Below are 18,257 nucleotides of genomic sequence, written 5' to 3' on the forward strand. Positions count from 1 at the left end.
ATTTGTTTTGTTTTATGTTATTGATAATTTTCTTAATGTACAATTTTTTAGAAACAGATTTTTTGCAAGATGTTTTATATGGAGAATGTAGTTAAATATCAGCTGATCCTCGTAAAACTTGGAGAAAGGATTTGTTTTTAATTTTTAAGAATTTTTTATACATCCCTGCATAATTTCTCACACAACTTTTGAGGATTCCGTTTTTATTTAAAATCGTTGAAAATTTAAAAACTAAACGTTGTTGAAACTAAGCCGGCTTACAGTCGAATTTAAGCCGCCGCCGACATATTTAGTATCAGTCGACGCCGCCGTTAATATTTGTCGGCGCAGGGCTCTGGCCATAAGCCAAAACAAAAAAAAAACTACTTTTCATTAAATTCGCGCAAAACAGTGATCAATTAAATAGATTTTGATAAAGCTTATAATAAATTAATTCGAATATACAAATTATATGTAATACTTTTCCTGAAATGACAGATAATGTAATAACAAGGATTTAATACAAATACTGTCATTAAAACTATTAAAAATCATTTATTTGTGTTCAACTTTTTCAAGGCGTCATTTACAATGTTTATGGAAATAAATAGTCAACGCATTCCTTTGGATATTGGACAATTGTATCTGCTGGGCAAGCAAAACGAAGAGAGCATTAATAAATCAAATAACTTTATTCAATTAGAGTCTGAAGTAAGTAAAAAGAAAAATTGTTTTATTTGAGATTATTATTATTTTTTGTTTTGTTTTAGGAAGATATTGAGCACAAGCATTGCGTCATAGAAGTAGGCCATGGAGAAGATGTATATGTTTTCGATTTATTTAGCTCTAAGGGCACTTTAGTGAATAACACACTTTTAAAGGGTCTGGAAAAGTTGCGTTTAAAAAATGGTGATATTTTGAAAGTTGGTAAACAGGAGATCAAATTTTATCATGATCAACAGGAAGTGGTAAGTTAATAGAGCTACAGAAGTTTCTTTAAAGTTCTATTTTATGTTTTTTACAGTCTCACGATAGCAGTGGTTTCCTAGAAGTCAATAAAAATACCTCCGATATTATACCCTCGAGTCCGGATTCTACTTCGCAACATGAAAGTCGCATTAAACGTGCAAACTATAACAATTTCTTAGTGCCAGCGTTACCCACTAAAAAATCCGTGACTCCCAATAATAGTTTAGTTATACCAGAAACAGAGGCAGCCAATGCCAATAGAAACTCTCTAAACATTTCAACAAATAGTCGACGTAGTGATAGCTTTACTATACCCGAAACCCAATATTGCAGAGCACGTAATTCCTTAAATGCCTCCGATATTTCGATAGCCGAAAGTAATCCAAATGTCAGTGGAAATAAAATAAAATTCAACTTTGGCAATTTAGATGACTTTGATAATGATGATGATGATTTTTGTATACCAGAAACACAGGAAGTTTTGCCAGCTGGAGGAGGTATATCCAGCAGTCAAAGGCCACGTTTATTATCTGAGGTCAAAGAAAAAAGCATATTGTTGGAAGAATCAACCAAAGAAGAAGCTGGAGAAAGTACAAATGAGATAGATGGCAGTCAATTTAGAATTTGTACCCAGGATTACAATGAAGGTTTTGGTGAAGAGGCGGATCAGGGTTTACATTCTCAAATTATACCTATAATAAAACACCATACAGTCATTTTGAATACTACAGCAAAATCTTGCAACGAAAATGTAAAAAATCAATCGAATCTTGAGGAAGATAAAGAAATATCCTCCGTTAAATGGTCTAACTCAAGAATTGATCAAGAAACAACGGCCTTAAGAGCTGACTGCTCCACTCCGGATATAGTTGATTTTGAGAATTTGCAACCAGATGCCGCAAAAGCTAAAGAACCAGACAATATAACAAAGTCGAATTTAGAAGAAATGCTAAACATGCCGGTTGAAGATGAAGAAGATCTATTGCCAACACAAGCTTTTATACCTTTAGGTACGAAACATATGGGAAATAAAGGATCTAATGTTGAGGATAAACCTTGCTTGGAAAATGAAAAAGAAGAAGTTTTAACTTTAAGTGATAAAGAGAATAGATGTCCTGTCACTTTGGAGCCCATAACAGATGTACCTCCCACACAACTGTTTGAAAGTAAGTTATACTATTTCGTTTGATATATGTAAATAGATAGATAGATAGATAGATAGATAGATAGATAGATAGATAGATAGATAGATAGATAGATAGATAGATAGAAAGATAGATAGATATAGATAGATAGATAGATAGATAGATAGATAGATAGATAGATAGATAGATAGATAGATAGATAGATAGATAGATAGATAGATAGATAGATAGATAGATAGATAGATAGATAGATAGATAGATAGATAGATAGATAGATAGATAGATAGATAGATAGATAGATCGATTTGACATTATTCTTCTCCATTATTAAATTAATTCATCTATAACATTTATTAACATTAATTTCTTTAAAGTACCATCTTCATCCCGTTCAAATACATCTAGCACTTCTCGCAACAGTTTAACAACAACTGCAAATGACAACAAAAACAAATCTAAATCTATACTTGATATAGATGCCGATGAAGAAGATGATCTTTTAACTCAAGCCTTTCTACAACCGACTAATGCTCCCTCTACTTCTAATGCAGCAGCCCATAAAATTATACCCATTAAATGTTTTAACTCGACGGTTTTAGAAGACAAACTAAATGTTAAAAATCCTGCTACATTCTTTGCCGAAATGGAGAAAACTCCTTTAAAGCCAAAATCTCCACCAGTGTCCTATTTCAAAGTACCCGTTTTAAAGAAAACTTCTTCAGCCACCAGTACTACCTCAGAGACAGATTTAGATTTACTTATGTGCACACCTCAACTAATTAAGGAACATTTACATGTAGATCAAACAGAAGATTTACGGAAAAATATTTTAGCGGTCCGAAATAAACATTTGTTTGGCGATGATACTGATGAAGAAGAAAAGGAAGAAGATGATGATCAAAGTGATTTGGTTAAATTAATAAATATACCCAAAGATTCTTTAGATTTTGATAAATTACTTCCTCATTTGAAAAATCAAACAGAGGCTGGTAAATTAAATAAAGAAAAACAGGCCGCTAAAGAAGCTCAAAAAGTTTATAAATTTAATATCTCTTTTGGCAAAGAACAAGATAAAAACCAAGCAAAAGCTGCACAGTCTAAGTCCTCACAAGTAAGTCGCGATGAAAGACATGCAGCACGAGATAAAGAAAGAGAAATAAACGAACGTAAGGGTAGATCTAAAACAAAAGATAGCAATAGAAATCATAGTAAGGATCAGAGTAAAGAAAAGTCTCAAGAAAGGAAAACAAAACAAAAGGAGACAAAAACCAAAAAAGCACCGCCTTCAACTAAGGAAGACCAGCAGGCTAAACAAGATCAAGTAGAACAAAAGTCTTCTACTAAACAAGAAGAGGATGAACACAAGTCAAACACTAAACAAGAGCATGATGAACAGAAAACTTCAACTAAACCAGAAAAAACTACTAGACAACGTAAAAGAAAGGCATCTTCTGATATCACAGAGTCATCAAAGGAAATGAAAAAGGACGAACCAGCAAAAGAAATGCCTGCTAGACGCATGACTCGTGCCAAATCGAGGCATGAGGAAAAACCCTCTACTAGCAAGGATGCTGTTGTAAGCAAAGCTACCAAACGTAAACCTGAGACAGTGGATGATTTGGATAGTATTTCCACACAACCCTGTAAGTTTAAGAAAATAAATCAAAGACAATCTTCATATAACCATCCTAACTATTCTTTTTAAATGACTCAAAAATATCCTTTATACATTACAAATTACTTGCAAAAACAACTATTCATCAAACAAAATTTGTTTCCCTAAACAACTAAATATATTACATACAATACAAGAAATCATCAGCTAGCCCAATTAAGCAACAGTTTTAAACATTTTAACAACCATTTTATTCCCATCCAAATACTTTTATTCACAAATGAATGTTATTTTAAATGTTCTGTTCTTTGTTTTAACGATTTCTTTGTTTTGCTTTAAATAAAACTAAACAGATAAAGAAGACGATATGGACAGTATTGCTACTCAACCATGTAAGTTTTACCAATGACTTCCACAAAACACTTTAAAACACCGACACATTTTCTTCTTATTATTTCACCAAACACATCTATACTTACATAAAAATATTTATAAAAACACATTTGCACATTTTATTCACAAAATCCATTTTACTCAAATTTGTTTTTTAATTTTTTAACATTTTTGATTTTAATTTTACCATTTTTTGAATAATATTTTAGATGAAGATGATTTGAATATAGAATTAACCACATCGAGTAAGTTTTAGCTTGACATCAGTCTGAATTTTTTTTTTAAATTTTATGTTTGATTTTATGTATATAGTTTCACTGTAAATTTTCTCTTTTTAAACTTTTAATGAAATGAGTTTTGTATAGAAAAGTTATAACTAGACACATTACTTCTATGGAAGTAATTATGTACTCGTTTTGTTTTCAGTTTTCTAGATATCATGACATCTCGATCAGTTTTATGTACGATAGTGATCACTCGATCAGATTTCTATGGAATAGTGATCAGTCGATCAGTTCTTTTTAGAATAGTGATCACTCGATCTGTTTTCTATATAATAGTTATCACTTGATCTGTTTTTTTATGGAATAGTGATCATTCGATCAGTTTTCTATAGTATAGTGATCACTCGATCAGTTTTCTATGAAATAGCGATCACTCGATCTGTTTTCTATAGAATCATGATATCTCGTTCGGTTTTATGTAGAATAATGATCACTCGATCTGTTTTTTTATGGAATAGTGATCATTCGATCAGTTTTCTATATTATAGTTATCACTCGTTCTGTTTTCTATGGAATGGTGATCACTCGATCTGTTTTCTAAAGAATCATGATATTTCGACTTATATTTAGATTTATGTAGAATAGTGATCACTCGATCTGTTTTCTATATAATAGCGATCACTTTTTATAGAATATTGATCAGTCGACCAGTTTTCTATGGAGTTGTGATCACTCGATCAGTTTTTTATATAATAGTGATCACTTGACAAGTTTTCTATAGAATATTGATCAGTCGACCAGTATTTTGTGGAGTAGTGATCACTCGATCAGTTTTCTACAGAATAGTGATCACTCGATCAGTTTTCTATATAACAGTGATTTCTCGATCAGTTTTCTATAGAATAGTAATCACTCGATCAGTTTTTTATATAATAGTTATCACATGATCAGTTTTCTATAGAATAGTGATTACTCGATCAGTTTTCTATAGAATTGTTATCACTTGATCAGTTTTCTATAGAATAGTGATCACTTGATTAGTTTTCTATAGAATATTGATCACTTGATCAGTTTTCTATAGAATAGTCATCACTTGATCAGTTTTCTATAGAATAGTGATCACTTGATCAGTTTTCTATATAACAATGATTACTCGATCTGTTTTTTATATAATAGTTATCACTTGATCAGTTTTCTATAGAAAAGTGATTACTCTATCAATTTTCTATAGAATACTGATCACTAGATCTGTTTTCTATAGAATAGTGATCACTGGATCTGTTTTCTATGGAATGGTGATCACTCGATCCGTTTTCTATATAATCATGATTTCTCGATTAGTTTTTTGTAGAATAGTGATCACTCAATCAGTTTTCTATATAATAGTGATCACTTATTAAGTTTTCTATAGAATATTGATCACTCGACCAGTTTTCTATGGAATAGTGATCACTCGATCAGTTTTCTATAGAATAGTGATCACTCGATCAGTTTTCTATGAAATAGTTATTACTCGAACAGTTTTCTATGAAATAGTGATCACTCGATCATTTTTCTATAGACTAGTGATCAGTTGATAATAAAGTAATAAATCTATAGTAAAGTGGTAAGATCAATAAGTTTTCTATAAAAATGTTATCAAAAGACTATGATCACTCAATAAATGTTCTGTACAAAAGTCGTCGATTAGTTTTATTAAAGAATACTGATCACTCGAACAGTTTTGTATAAAATATTGTTAAGACGTAGAATTTTTTTATATAATACTGATGATTCGATCAATTTTCTTAAGTTTACTGATCAAGCGATCCTGTTTTTGTCATCAAATAATCAGTTTTTGATAACAGTGTGATCTCTTGATCAGTAAATGCTCGATTTCAATAAAATACTTATAACTCGATCACTTTAAAAAAATACAGATCATTTAATCCATTTTTTATGAAATACTTATTGATCAATAAATTTTCTATAGAATTGCGAATTGTGATCAGTTAAACTAATAACTTACTTAAACTGTGATCGAACGATTAGGTTTCTTTCAAAAGTGCTTGTTCGATCTAAATATCTAAAATAGATAATGAGTTATCGATCAGTTTGGAACTTCGATAAAAAGATCAGGTTTCCTTTAAAAGTAAACGCTCGATCGGAATTTGTTCTTATAGAATTCTGATCTTCTGTAGATTCATCATAGTTATTACACACTTAACAAATTCAACTAACTTTTGTTTACCATTCAACAAGAAATATGTTATGAAAACTAACATGATTTATTTTTTCAGTTGTTCGTCTTACACGTTGTCGCTCCACTTCAAAACAAAGTGAATCTCAAGACAGTATTACATCAAATAATGCATTGCGTAAAACTACACAACACAATAAAAGTAAAAATAATGATTCATCATTGTCTCATAATACTTCCGCAAATGGAAGTATAACAAAGATGACATCAAGTGAACGTAAACGAAAAGCTGAAGCAACTCCTTCAGTAGTAGCACAAAAAATAGAACGAAAACGTTTAAGAAGCACAGTAAGTTGTAAGACACTAAAACAGCTAAACTTAATACTAACATATTGTTTACCTTTAAAGCATTCCCAGGAATCATCCACAAACAAAACAAACTCAACATCATCAACAACGACAACAACAACTTTAATATCCATGACCATGGTGGATCCAGAACTATTCCAGGATTTAATAAGACATAATAAAGGATTTTGGAATGTTGCTAAATATCCAGCAGATAGTGAAATTTTAGTAATGGATAAAGCATTTAGAACATTTAAATTTCTCTTGGCCATGGCCAGAGGAATACCCATAGTTACATCTAAATATCTAAAGAAACTAAATGAATCAAAATCACCCAAATCGATTAAAATAAATGATTATCTCTTTACGGATGAAGAATTTGAAAAGAAACATAAATTCTCATTAGTTAAATCCCTACAAATGGCTAAAAAACATAAACTATTTCAAGGTTATGAATTTGTGATGACAAATAATATTTTACCAAATCCTCTGGAAATTAAAGGTTTGTTTTATGAGTATTACATCAAGTTAAGTTTGTTATTCTAATATTTATAATTTTCTTTTTAATTAGCTATTATTGAAGCCTCTGGTGGTTATGTGCATGAAAAAAATCCACCTGCTGCCCAAGATAATCAACAAATCTATTTAGTCAGTGCAAAGGAGGACAAAAAGGATTGGCACAAATACAGACGTATAAATAAAAATATAATAATTGTTTCCACTGAGGCTGTAATGGCGTCGATAATGAGACAATCATGTGAACGTTTAAACTGTTATACGTTGTCTTAAAAGTGTTGTTTTTTTATAGTTTAGTTTAGTTATACATATATTTTTTTAAATGTTTATACATAATTCCTATTTTTATACAAAAACTTCGTATTTTTATAGAACCTGGAGTTCATTCGTTCTTTATTTTCTTTTTCTTTTTGTTTATGTTTTTTTTTTCATCTGTTAAAATATGAGAAATCTCTTTGTGTGTACATACATACATCATACAAAATATGTTTAATCAAAATTATAATTATGTGTTTGTTTTATATACATACTAATCGTTTTAGATGCCAAGTTAATGTTGTTTTAACAAAGCTTATACGCGTATATAACTTACAAACAAAATATGTTTGAAATTCCATTTATTGTTATTACAAAACAAATCGATTTCTACAAATTTAAACTCCCTGTTCTAAAAATTATAATTTGAAATTATAAATAAAGAAAATATCTCTTTATTATTTCTTTCGTAAAAGTTGTATGGTTTTAATTAAATGGATTTGGAATTACATTTATTGAAATGTTATTAAACAGATATGAAATATTTTTGCAAGATCATTTCGTTTTTAATATAATATAATAATATAATAATACTGATCATTCAATCAATTTTTTGGTAGAAAAGCAATCGGCAGACTTTTTATGGATCAGTGATCATTTGATTCGTTTTCAATGAAAAAGTTATTTGTATAATCTGTTTCTTTTTAATAATGGTCTCTTTAGATATCGGTTATAAAATATAAACAATACGTTTTCTTTATAATACTGATCGTCAGCACAATTTTCTACAAAATACTGATCAGTCAATGGCCCCTATTCTGTATTTCAATTCAAATCGAAATTTTCTCCGATTGGCAACTTTGGTATACAGCATTTCGATTCGAATCTTCGCCACTTAAACAACAATTTACAAAAACGTAGGCACGATCGTATCGCAGAATACACACATTCGTAAAGCATTGAAACGAAATAGAATTGCTTCTTCTTTTTCTTACGATTCAGTTTTTTATTGGAATACCTTTTTTCGATCGTTGAGTAACTGAATGCGTAAACGTAATCGAAATGCAGAATAGGGGTGAATATATATTTTTTTTAGAAAAGCAATCGCTAGAACTTCTATCAATCAGTGATCGCTCGATTAGTTTTCAATATAAAAGTTATTTGCATTTTTTAGTTTTCTATTGAATAGATGAGTTCTTATAAAATAAAGATTAGTCGATAAGTTCTCTGTAGAATAGCAATCGATCGGCTTTCAATAAAAAAGTGATCTTTCTATGGAATATAAATTATTCGATTAGTTTTCTATAGAATAAGAAACGCCCGATTAGTTGTTTTATCGAATAGTCTGTTTTTTATACAATAGAGCTCGCTCGATCAGTTATTTATATAACAGCAATCGCTTCATCAGTTTTCTTAAAAACTTTTTTATAAAAAAGTATTCAATCGATCAGTTACCTATCGATTAATAAACATTGGATCAGTTTTCTATTCAAACATTTTTCTATAAAATAGTAATCACTCGAACAGTTTTGTATGGAGGACAAAGGAATTGTCACAAATCCTTTTTGTTATAGTGATCACTCGATCAGTTTTTATATAATAGTGATCGCTTGATCAGTTATAGTATAGGATAGTGATCATTTGATCAGTTTCTTATAAAACAAATATCAGTCTATCAGTTTTCTATAGAATAGCAATCGATCTGCTTTCAATCATTTGAACATGTTTTTTTAGAATAGTAATCGTTAGTTTTCTATAGAAAAGTAATTGTTTGATCAGTTTTCAATAGAAGAGTGATCGCTCTATTAGATTTCTATGTAAATGTAATAACTGGATCAGTTTCTTATATAATAAGTCTCGATTGATCAGTTTTCTACACAATAGTGATATATCGATCAGTTGTTTCATAGAATAGTGATCACCTGATCTGTTTTTGATAGAATAGAGCTCGCTCGATCAGTTTTCCATATAGTAGCAATCACTTGATTAGTTTTTGCTAATTTTTCTCTTGAATAATAGCGCAAGAACATTTCTTAAGTAGTGATTACTCGAAAAATTTTGTATTGAGGACAAACAAATTGGCACGAATACTTTTTGTAAAAGTGATCGCTCGATCAGTTTCTTTAGAATAGTGATAACTCGATCAGTTTTCTCTTGAGTATTGATCTTTTGATCAGTAATCGTTAGATCAATTTCCTTTAGAATAAGGGTCGCTCAATCAGATTTTTATATAATAGTTATGATTTTATCAGTTTCTATATAACAGAGATGACTTGATCAGTTTTCTGTACAATATATGTGTATATCGATTAGTGGTTCAAAGAATAGTAAAATTGTCTTGTTTTATAGAGCTCGGTGGACAGTTTTCTATATAATAGCGATCACTTGATCAGATTTCTATAAAATAGTTATGTAAGATCGATCATTTTTTTCTTGAATAATATCCGCTTCAACATTTTCTTTTAAAAAAATTTGTATCGAGTGGAAAAGAAATGGTATTTATAATTTTTTATAGTGATCGCTCGATCAGTATTCTATAAAACAATGATCGCTCGATCAGTTTTCTATTGAATAGTGATCTCTCTATTAGTTTTCTAAAGAATAGGGTTTGCCTTATCAGTTTTTGTTGTATATATCTAGTGATGATTTGATCAGCTTTTTTATAATAGTGATGACTTGATTTGTATGCTATTATATAGAAAATTTATTGAGTGATCTTTCAATCAATTACTTTCTATAGAATAGAGATGTCTCTAAGAATTTTAGTCGCTGGAACATTTTTCTAGTAAATAGTGATCACTCGATCAGTTTTCTATAGATTATAGATCAATCGATATGTATTTATATAACAATGATCACCTTTTTTCTATAAAACAGTAATCACGCTATAAAATTTTTAGAAACCGTAATAATTTTTTCAGTTTTCTATGGATTTGTTTAGGCTTAATTAGCTTTAAAAAGCGATCATAGTATCAATTTTTAAAATAGATATCGACCGATCAATTTGCTATAGAATAGTGCTTGCTAGATCAGTTCTATAGTTAGCGGTCAAACAGATATTTATAGAAGAGTTTACTAAATAGGTTTTTCTACATAAACTTTTTAATCATTATGTTTTATATAAAATAATTTATATTTTTTCTAAAATTTACCATTTTAAAAAACTGATATTTGCAAAAACCTTGGCAATACTAACAAAGTTAACTGATCTTAAATCCATAACTGAAAAACACAATCATCGGTTAAAGTCGGTTTAAATTTGTTCCGAGTTTAGTTTAACAGAAAGTTAAGCCTAGTTTAACTGAGTAGTAAAAACCCTCCCTAAATATCAAATATCTCAACATTTTTATATACAATTTATTGAAGTAAAACTTTATTAAGTTGTTTCTTTAGTTTTATACATATTTTTTTACAAATTACAATTATTTGCTTTTGTAAAAATGTTTTTTATTTATAATTACTAGGCAATCGTTTTAATTTTTGTTTGTTCGTAAATAACAATGCACACAAGTTTGTTAAAAATTAAATTTGAAAAAAAAATAAAAAAAATTTTGAAATGCAAATTCTAACAATTTGTAATATAACTCTTTCTAAAACATTAAACTTGTATTGTAATTAATGTTTTACAATTACATGACTACTACATTTTATTAAAATTACTTTTTCGTTTGGTTGGAGGATTTTTTAAAGTGATTTTTGTTATTAATTTCAAAGTATTTAACTTTTTAGGCATTATTTTTACTAAATCGAACATTTAACTTGACGATCCTTTTGGGTAGCCAAAATAAAAGACAATTTAAGAAAATCGTATTTCCTTAAAGAGTCCTTTTCATTAAACCCTAAGAGCACAAGTTAACATTTTGAAGATTTTATGGTAAAAAAAATGTAGTTTTATTTATTTGGTTGTTCTTTGTTAATTTAGTATTATTTTTTAATCAGCTATTAATTAGGGTTTTATTGTTTGTTTATTTTTATTAATTAATAAATTTCTTTGTTTTATTTTTGTTTCTATAATATAGAGTTTTTTTTTGTAATGTTTTTGTTTACAGAATAAGCTTATCGTATTAATGGCAATTCTGGTGGAGCACCAACAGCTGACATTGCAGAACCAGGTCCTAATAATACCTGTTTCTGTTGTGTTTTTTGCATTTCCTCCATTTGGGCACGTTCTGTTTCGAAGACAACGGGTGCAAATAGAATCACCGAACTGGTAAAGAAAATCCATGATGCATTGCAAGTGAATTTATAGAGACCCTTAACACTGCTTATGGTTCCATCTACCAATAAACTGGTAAAATCACGTACTGGTTGTGGGAACATTTCTGTTAAACCAATAAGACGTTCAACCAAGGTCTCATCGGGTTCCTGGTGGATAGGTTGAAATAGAAAGAGATAAAAATGTTTTTGATTTTCTTAAAAAAGTGTTTAAATTAAAATTAGTTTGTAGTTTTTCTTATTATTAGATAAATTTTGATTTTCTCTAAAATATAATTGAATTTTCTTAGGGCGGGTTTTTCTGATAAGATAATCCTCATTTTTTGGTTAAACCTGGTTTAATATATGTTTCGTGTTTTTCAGTAATCTGTATCCTAGATCCATAACTGGAAAACACAATCATGGGTTAAAGTCCGCCTAAATTTGTTTCGGGCTTTGGGCGGGTTTCTCATTCCTCAATTTAACAAGGCTAAACTTGCTGTTAGAATAAACTCGGAACAAATTTAGGCGTACTCTAACCGATGATTGTGTTTATCAGTTAAACTAAGATAATATGTAACTTTACTGATAACTGTAAAACTCGAAACATATATTAAACCAGGTTTAACCAAAGAATGAAGATTATCTTTATCAGAAAAACTTGCCCTTAATCTAACAGCAAGTTAAACCTAATTTAACTGAGTAGTAAGGAACCCGCCCCTAGATTATCATCATTCATTCAAAATAGTTAATTTTATAATAGATCAGTTTCTTTTCTAAAATTTTAATCGCTTGATCTGTTTGCTATATAATATTAAATACTTGGAATGTTTTGTTAAGAATTGTAATCACTAGATCGGTTTCCTATAGAAAATGTCTAACTATATCTGTTTCCTGCAGTCAGGTTATTACTCGAGCAGTTTTTTTTGTAATAATGATCATTTGATAATATTTTATAGAATAGTTATAATAGATAGGACCGATAGTCCCGATAGTCCCGATAGTGGTCTTTGTGTATTTCTTTGGAATTAATGTACATACTATACATCCTCCTGTCAACCTAACCTATAATAGCTCAGTTTCTTTTTTAAAATTTTGATCGTTTGATCTGTTTGCTATACAATATTAAATACTTGGTCTGTTTTCTTTAGAATTGTAATCTCTTGATCGATTTTCTATACGAAAGTTATCGTTTGATCTGTTTTCTGCAGTCATGTTATTACTAGAGTAGTTTTCTATGTAATAGTGATCATTTGATCATATTTTATAGAATAGGGATCGCTTATTCAGATGTTTTATATAATTTTGATCCTTCCTTCGGTGAGTTTTTATATAAAAGTAAACGTTAAGCTGGAGGTCCACACCACGCGTTCTACGCTTTCTCGCATTCTTTGTGTCTGTCAAAAAGTAGATTCAATGTATTTTTATACTGAAAGTTACAAGCACAAAAGCGTAGAATGCCTTAATACGCTTAAAGCGTAGAACGCGAAGCAGATATAAATTTTATACTATAAAAAGCGGGTAATGGTTTGCCGCGTAATGTGTACCTCCGGCTTTAGATATACTTTCTAGAGAATATTAAAAACTCTATCTACTTTCTTCATAACATTGATCAGAGGATCAATGTTCACCACTTGATTTGATTAAGAGTATTTACTTAAACAGTTTTCTTTAGATTGGCGATCAATCGAACAGATTCCTTTTAGAATATTGATCTTAAAATAGTGATCACTCGTCCATCTATTAATGCAAATAGTCGAATAATTTTCTATACTGAATGATGATCACCTGGTCTTCCCTCGATTCCTTGTTTACACAACAGTAGTTATTAGTTAAGTTTTCCATAGATTATCGTTATATTGATCTACTTTCTATGGTCATGATCTGATCAAGAGAAATGTTATCAATTAGTAATCAATTGAATAAAATTTCTTAAAACATATATCCTGATAAGTTCTTGTTGGAATAGTGATCGCTGGTTAATTTTTAGAATCATCCGACAACTTTTTTTATATAATAATAAACTATCGATTATACTTCTAAGGAATCAATCAAAACTAAATCAGTTTTTTTATCGAACTGATAGTATCTCTTCAAAAGTTCCTATAGAGTAGAGTTTATGAATCAATATTGTAATAAAAAAGCCTACAGGCAAAAAAACGTAATACAAAGCAATACAATCCTAAAAATAATAGTTTAAAATGTAAAAAAAAAACTAAATCAATTGTTTTGCATCCTCAAAGATTCCAAAACAATACTTTTTATATAAACAATAAAAGCCACTTGATTTTAAAACACTCTCTTTCCCTGCCAAACAATAACACTTCCATAAACAAAATATCAGGTCAAACAATCAAAAAAAATTCTAATAATAACAACAACAATAATAATAGATTGCCTAATACATACATAAAATGAGGTTATGTTGTTTTTTTTTAAAGAAATAAATGAATGAAACCTTAAAATATATTCTAAAAAAAACCAAAATAAACGTAATCTTAAAGGTAAAATTTAATAAAAGAAAACTTTACACTTACATCATCGTAATTTTCTTCATTTTTATTATCTTTGTCATTGGTCTGTAATATAAGGAAAAAGAGAAAGAAAACCAAAGTTAAAATCATACATAATTCTAATGGAAAAATTCGATTGATTTTAAGTTTTGTCCAATATAAAATCTCTCATTCTTACAGTGGCTACAGTTGTGGTGGTCTTTCTTTCAGGTGTTTCATCCTTGCTACCGCCTAGTGAAGACATGCCGCTATCTTTTTCGATAAACTCGATATCGGGATCGGAGTCTACCAAATCTTCAATCTTTACGGTATCCACTTTGAAAAATTTATAAAAAAAAACAACCGGAAAATCAATATAATACTCGAGCTGTCTATGGGCTAAAGAGAGGAGAATACGCACTTTTTATGTTACAATTTCGTTTTCCAACGCGTTACGTACAAAAACACTTTAGTTTTTCTTAATAAATTATTAAAACAAATTAAGTTTTGTGGTTGCTTTTCGATTTTACACGAATTTTCACTAAATTTTTAATAAAATTTCTATAGATTTTTTATTTTGCGCAACACACGACTTTTCTGTATAATTTTCTTACAAAAAGAAGACAAAAAATCACATGCGATAGTCAGAGCCGGCGGCTGGCACTAAAAATATCGGCGTTGGTTTAAAACGTACTGTAAGCCGGCAACTTAACTAGGCTTGTTTTTTTTTAAATTTACCTCAATTTTAAATAAAAACGGATCCAAAAACTGAAAAATTTACGTATTTCTCTCGCTATATAACTCATTTCTAGGAGAAATGAAATAAAAATACATCTCTTTATTTGTATACCCTTAAATTTCGTGAGAATTCATACAATTACATGGAAAGCTATAACAATTTATAGAAATTAATTTCCAGGGATGAGTTTGAGGAATTGTTTACTCTTTAATATATAAATTAATTTTAAAAGAAAGAATCAGGGAATGAATTATTTTAGAGCGTTGCATGGAACGAAACAACTTCTTAGAACCAGTTTAAAAGGCATTTTATAAAAAATTTATGGAATTTTACAATTATAAAATTAAATTATTAAGCGAAAGTGTTCTGAATTTTATACAAAATATGACGAAATATTCAAATCGAATTAAACTGAAACATTTTCGGCTATGGTGACTTTAACATTTTGTTCGGCGGCTAGATTTAGTTAACTTTAACCCGAATAGGCGCGTGTCTCTGGCAATTGTTGAAAAGAGAAGTGTCAAAATAAAGAGAAAGCATGATTTGTTATATATGAAAGCTTAATTGTATGAAATTTTTTGTTAAAACCTAGACAGCACTTTATTTTGCAAAAAAATCAAATTGCTTATTTTTAAATTTTTCTTATTAAATAAACTAAATTCGATGTCTTTTATGTATGTAATAATACTATGATCTAAATTGTATATTATATTTACCCTTCCTCCACCTCGTTTTCTATTTGGTTCTGTAAATTCTTGTACATTTTGCAACAGCTCTTCCTCACTTTCATTCCTTTCCATAATACTTGACAAATTTGTTGTTCTTCTCCGTATTGGTTAAAAAACCGTTAATTTTAAACTTGTTTTAGAAAATATATGCTGATTTTTTTATTTTACAAATATTTATATAAAATAAATTTATATTTTTTATTTGGTTAAGATTTATATGACAACTTGGAAATTTGTTTAGGATACTGAAATGTTAAAGTATAAATTCATTCAATTTAATTGAAAATGTCAATGACAAAATGATATTAAAATAAATTAATCGTATTTATACAAAATGATCACTAGCTCAAAAGCTTTTTATTAAAATCTAATAAATACTGATCATTTGATCGGTTATTATATAATTTTGTTAATTTGATTGTACATTCGTTTAATATAATGAATGATTTTTTTCTATCTGTTTTCTGTCGAAAAGTGGTTTAGAATACTATATATCGAAGATCACTTGATCTTGAACAATTCTTTTACAATAATGTTCCTTTCAATAGTTCTCTATAGAATATCAATAAATATATTAGTATTCTATACAACAGTGAATACATGATCCAAATTTTTATGAAAAAGTATCGCACTAACAATTTTCTATGAAACAATGATTTATTTAATATTCAAACTTGCTCAGATTTCTAAAGATTAATGTTTAAATGAAAATTAAAATAAAAATGATCGCAACATCCGATTTTCAAAAAAAAAAAAAAAATGTGATTATTCGATCTGTTTCTGTATAAAAGTGATCACTGAGTAAGTCTTCCATTTTTTATCAAATAATGTTTACTCGACTAATTTTCTGTAGGATCATCATTCTTTCAATTAGTTTTATTATAAGAGTGGTTTTACGATTAGTTTTATGTAACTTTCATTAGAATTGTGATTTCTTGATCAGTATATTATGGTTTATTGATAACTCTATCAGTTTTAATTAAAAAAATAAACATTACATAATTTTTTCTATAAAATTGTGAACTGGGTTTAATATAACCTAGCCTGCTTTCTATAAACGATATTTTTTTATCACTTGATCATTTTTCTGTATAATAGTTATCAATTAGCGATCATTCTATTAGTTATATGTATAATTAACTTCAAACTCTTTCAAATTATTCATAGGTTTTTTTTCACTCCTATTCTGAATTTCAATGCGAATCGATTTCGATTCGAAGCTCCGAAATTAAATAATAACTTATAAAAACGTAGTTACGATCGTAATGCAGAAAACACATAATAGTAAAGCATCTTCTTTTTTTAACGATTTAGTTTTTTGTTGGAATACAACTTTTCGATCGTTGCGTAACTGAATGCTGAAACGTAATCGAAATGCAGAATAGGGTTGTATATAATAGAAATCACTTGATCTGTTTTTTATTATAAAATAATGATCACTCGATCAGTTTTCTATAGAATAATAATTACTCAAACAATTTTCCATTAAAATGTATTAACTGTGATTATTAAATTAGTTTTATGTATAATTAATCGTATAAATTTGTGATCACTTGATCAGCTTTCCTTAGAATTATGATCATTTAACCAGTTTAAAAAAAAAATGCTTGTATATAAAAAGTATTATTAATTTGATTAGTTTTCTGCATGGTGATCGCAAGATTAGTTTTTTTGAAAAGTGATCCCTTGAACAGTTTTTTTGTATACCCTACACCACTTAAGTAGGGAGGGTATATTGGGTTTTGTGGTGTAACGCTCAATAATATTGGTCCTATACTCACCTTAAAGTATACCAATCGGATCAGAATCTTTTTCTAAGTCAATTTAGGTATGTCCGTCCAGTTGTATTTAAACTACAGGTGGCAATTTTGAAGATAATTTAATGAAATTTGGTACATGATCTTCTATTATCCTAGGGATGAAGTCTATTGAAAATGTTTAAGATCGATTCATTATTGCATCTAGCCCCATACAACTGAACCCCCGAATCAAACTACAGCTTGCAATTTTGGAGATAATTCAATGAAATTTGGTACTTGATCTCTTATGGTACCGTAGACGAAGCCTATTGAAAATGGATTACATCGGTCTATTATTTCACCTTTTTAATACATAATTATGTTTAATATATTCGTATGTCGACAAAAACCTACAAAACCAAGTTCTATACTAGCCTTGATGACCCTTATAAACTCTATAATTATAGGGCCTCATTTGACCCTTGCTCTTATAAAAAGCCCCCTTCAAAATTTGACTTAAAAGTCCAAAGTTTTATTTTTAACTATAAATGGTTTAAGTATATCTGAAAGATTGTAATTTCAACACATAAAACATATTTGGAAACCTTCAAGGCGTAATCTTTAGTTTATCATTCTTGGTATTATCCCTGGAATTAAACAAAATACTACATTTGTTTCTATTGACAACACTGTTTGTCTTTAAAAAAAAATGTCATCATAATTAGGGTTCTATAAATCGACT

General features: G+C 28.9%; 2 protein-coding genes across 5 annotated transcripts; one reads left to right on the plus strand and one right to left on the minus strand.

Moving 5' to 3' along the window:
- The first annotated feature begins 324 nt into the window (after nucleotides 1-324).
- LOC111684751 (myb-like protein X) lies at nucleotides 325-8,098 on the plus strand. 3 transcript variants are annotated; one of them, XM_046951416.1, is made up of 10 exons: nucleotides 325-482; nucleotides 559-690; nucleotides 750-947; nucleotides 1,004-2,114; nucleotides 2,468-3,736; nucleotides 4,062-4,100; nucleotides 4,311-4,346; nucleotides 6,605-6,852; nucleotides 6,913-7,354; nucleotides 7,424-8,098. In XM_046951416.1, the coding sequence occupies exons 1-10, from the start codon at nucleotides 471-473 to the stop codon at nucleotides 7,639-7,641; spliced, it is 3,705 nt and encodes a 1,234-aa protein (XP_046807372.1). In that variant the 5' UTR covers nucleotides 325-470; the 3' UTR covers nucleotides 7,642-8,098. The 3 variants fall into 3 exon arrangements, with proteins under 3 accessions (XP_046807372.1, XP_046807373.1, XP_023302717.2); XM_046951417.1 differs by lacking the exon at nucleotides 4,311-4,346; XM_023446949.2 differs by lacking the exons at nucleotides 4,062-4,100; nucleotides 4,311-4,346.
- A 3,493-nt stretch (nucleotides 8,099-11,591) lies between these two features.
- LOC111684754 (mitochondrial import receptor subunit TOM22 homolog) lies at nucleotides 11,592-15,955 on the minus strand. Of its 2 annotated transcripts, XM_023446951.2 has the most exons (4): nucleotides 14,731-14,935; nucleotides 14,509-14,645; nucleotides 14,355-14,396; nucleotides 11,592-11,988 (listed from the first exon to the last, which is right to left on the minus strand). In XM_023446951.2, coding segments are annotated over exons 1-4 (489 nt in total). In that variant the 5' UTR covers nucleotides 14,732-14,935; the 3' UTR covers nucleotides 11,592-11,679. The 2 variants fall into 2 exon arrangements, with proteins under 2 accessions (XP_023302719.2, XP_046807374.1); XM_046951418.1 differs by lacking the exons at nucleotides 14,509-14,645; nucleotides 14,731-14,935 and adding an exon at nucleotides 15,765-15,955.
- Between the last annotated feature and the right edge of the window lie 2,302 nt (nucleotides 15,956-18,257).

The sequence above is a fragment of the Lucilia cuprina genome, chromosome 5 (genome assembly GCF_022045245.1).
Source record: "Lucilia cuprina isolate Lc7/37 chromosome 5, ASM2204524v1, whole genome shotgun sequence".
NCBI lineage: Eukaryota > Metazoa > Arthropoda > Insecta > Diptera > Calliphoridae > Lucilia > Lucilia cuprina.

Bases quoted from the DNA above. Each gene is read 5' to 3' on its own strand.
- LOC111684751 (XM_046951416.1), top strand. The intron at 691-749 runs GTAAGTAAAAAG...GTTTTGTTTTAG, and splicing joins TTATTCAATTAGAGTCTGAA to GAAGATATTGAGCACAAGCA. The intron at 7,355-7,423 runs GTTTGTTTTATG...CTTTTTAATTAG, and splicing joins AAATCCTCTGGAAATTAAAG to CTATTATTGAAGCCTCTGGT.
- LOC111684754 (XM_023446951.2), bottom strand. The intron at 14,397-14,508 runs GTAAGAATGAGA...CTTATATTACAG, and splicing joins CCACCACAACTGTAGCCACT to ACCAATGACAAAGATAATAA. The intron at 11,989-14,354 runs GTAAGTGTAAAG...CCTATCCACCAG, and splicing joins ATGAAGAAAATTACGATGAT to GAACCCGATGAGACCTTGGT.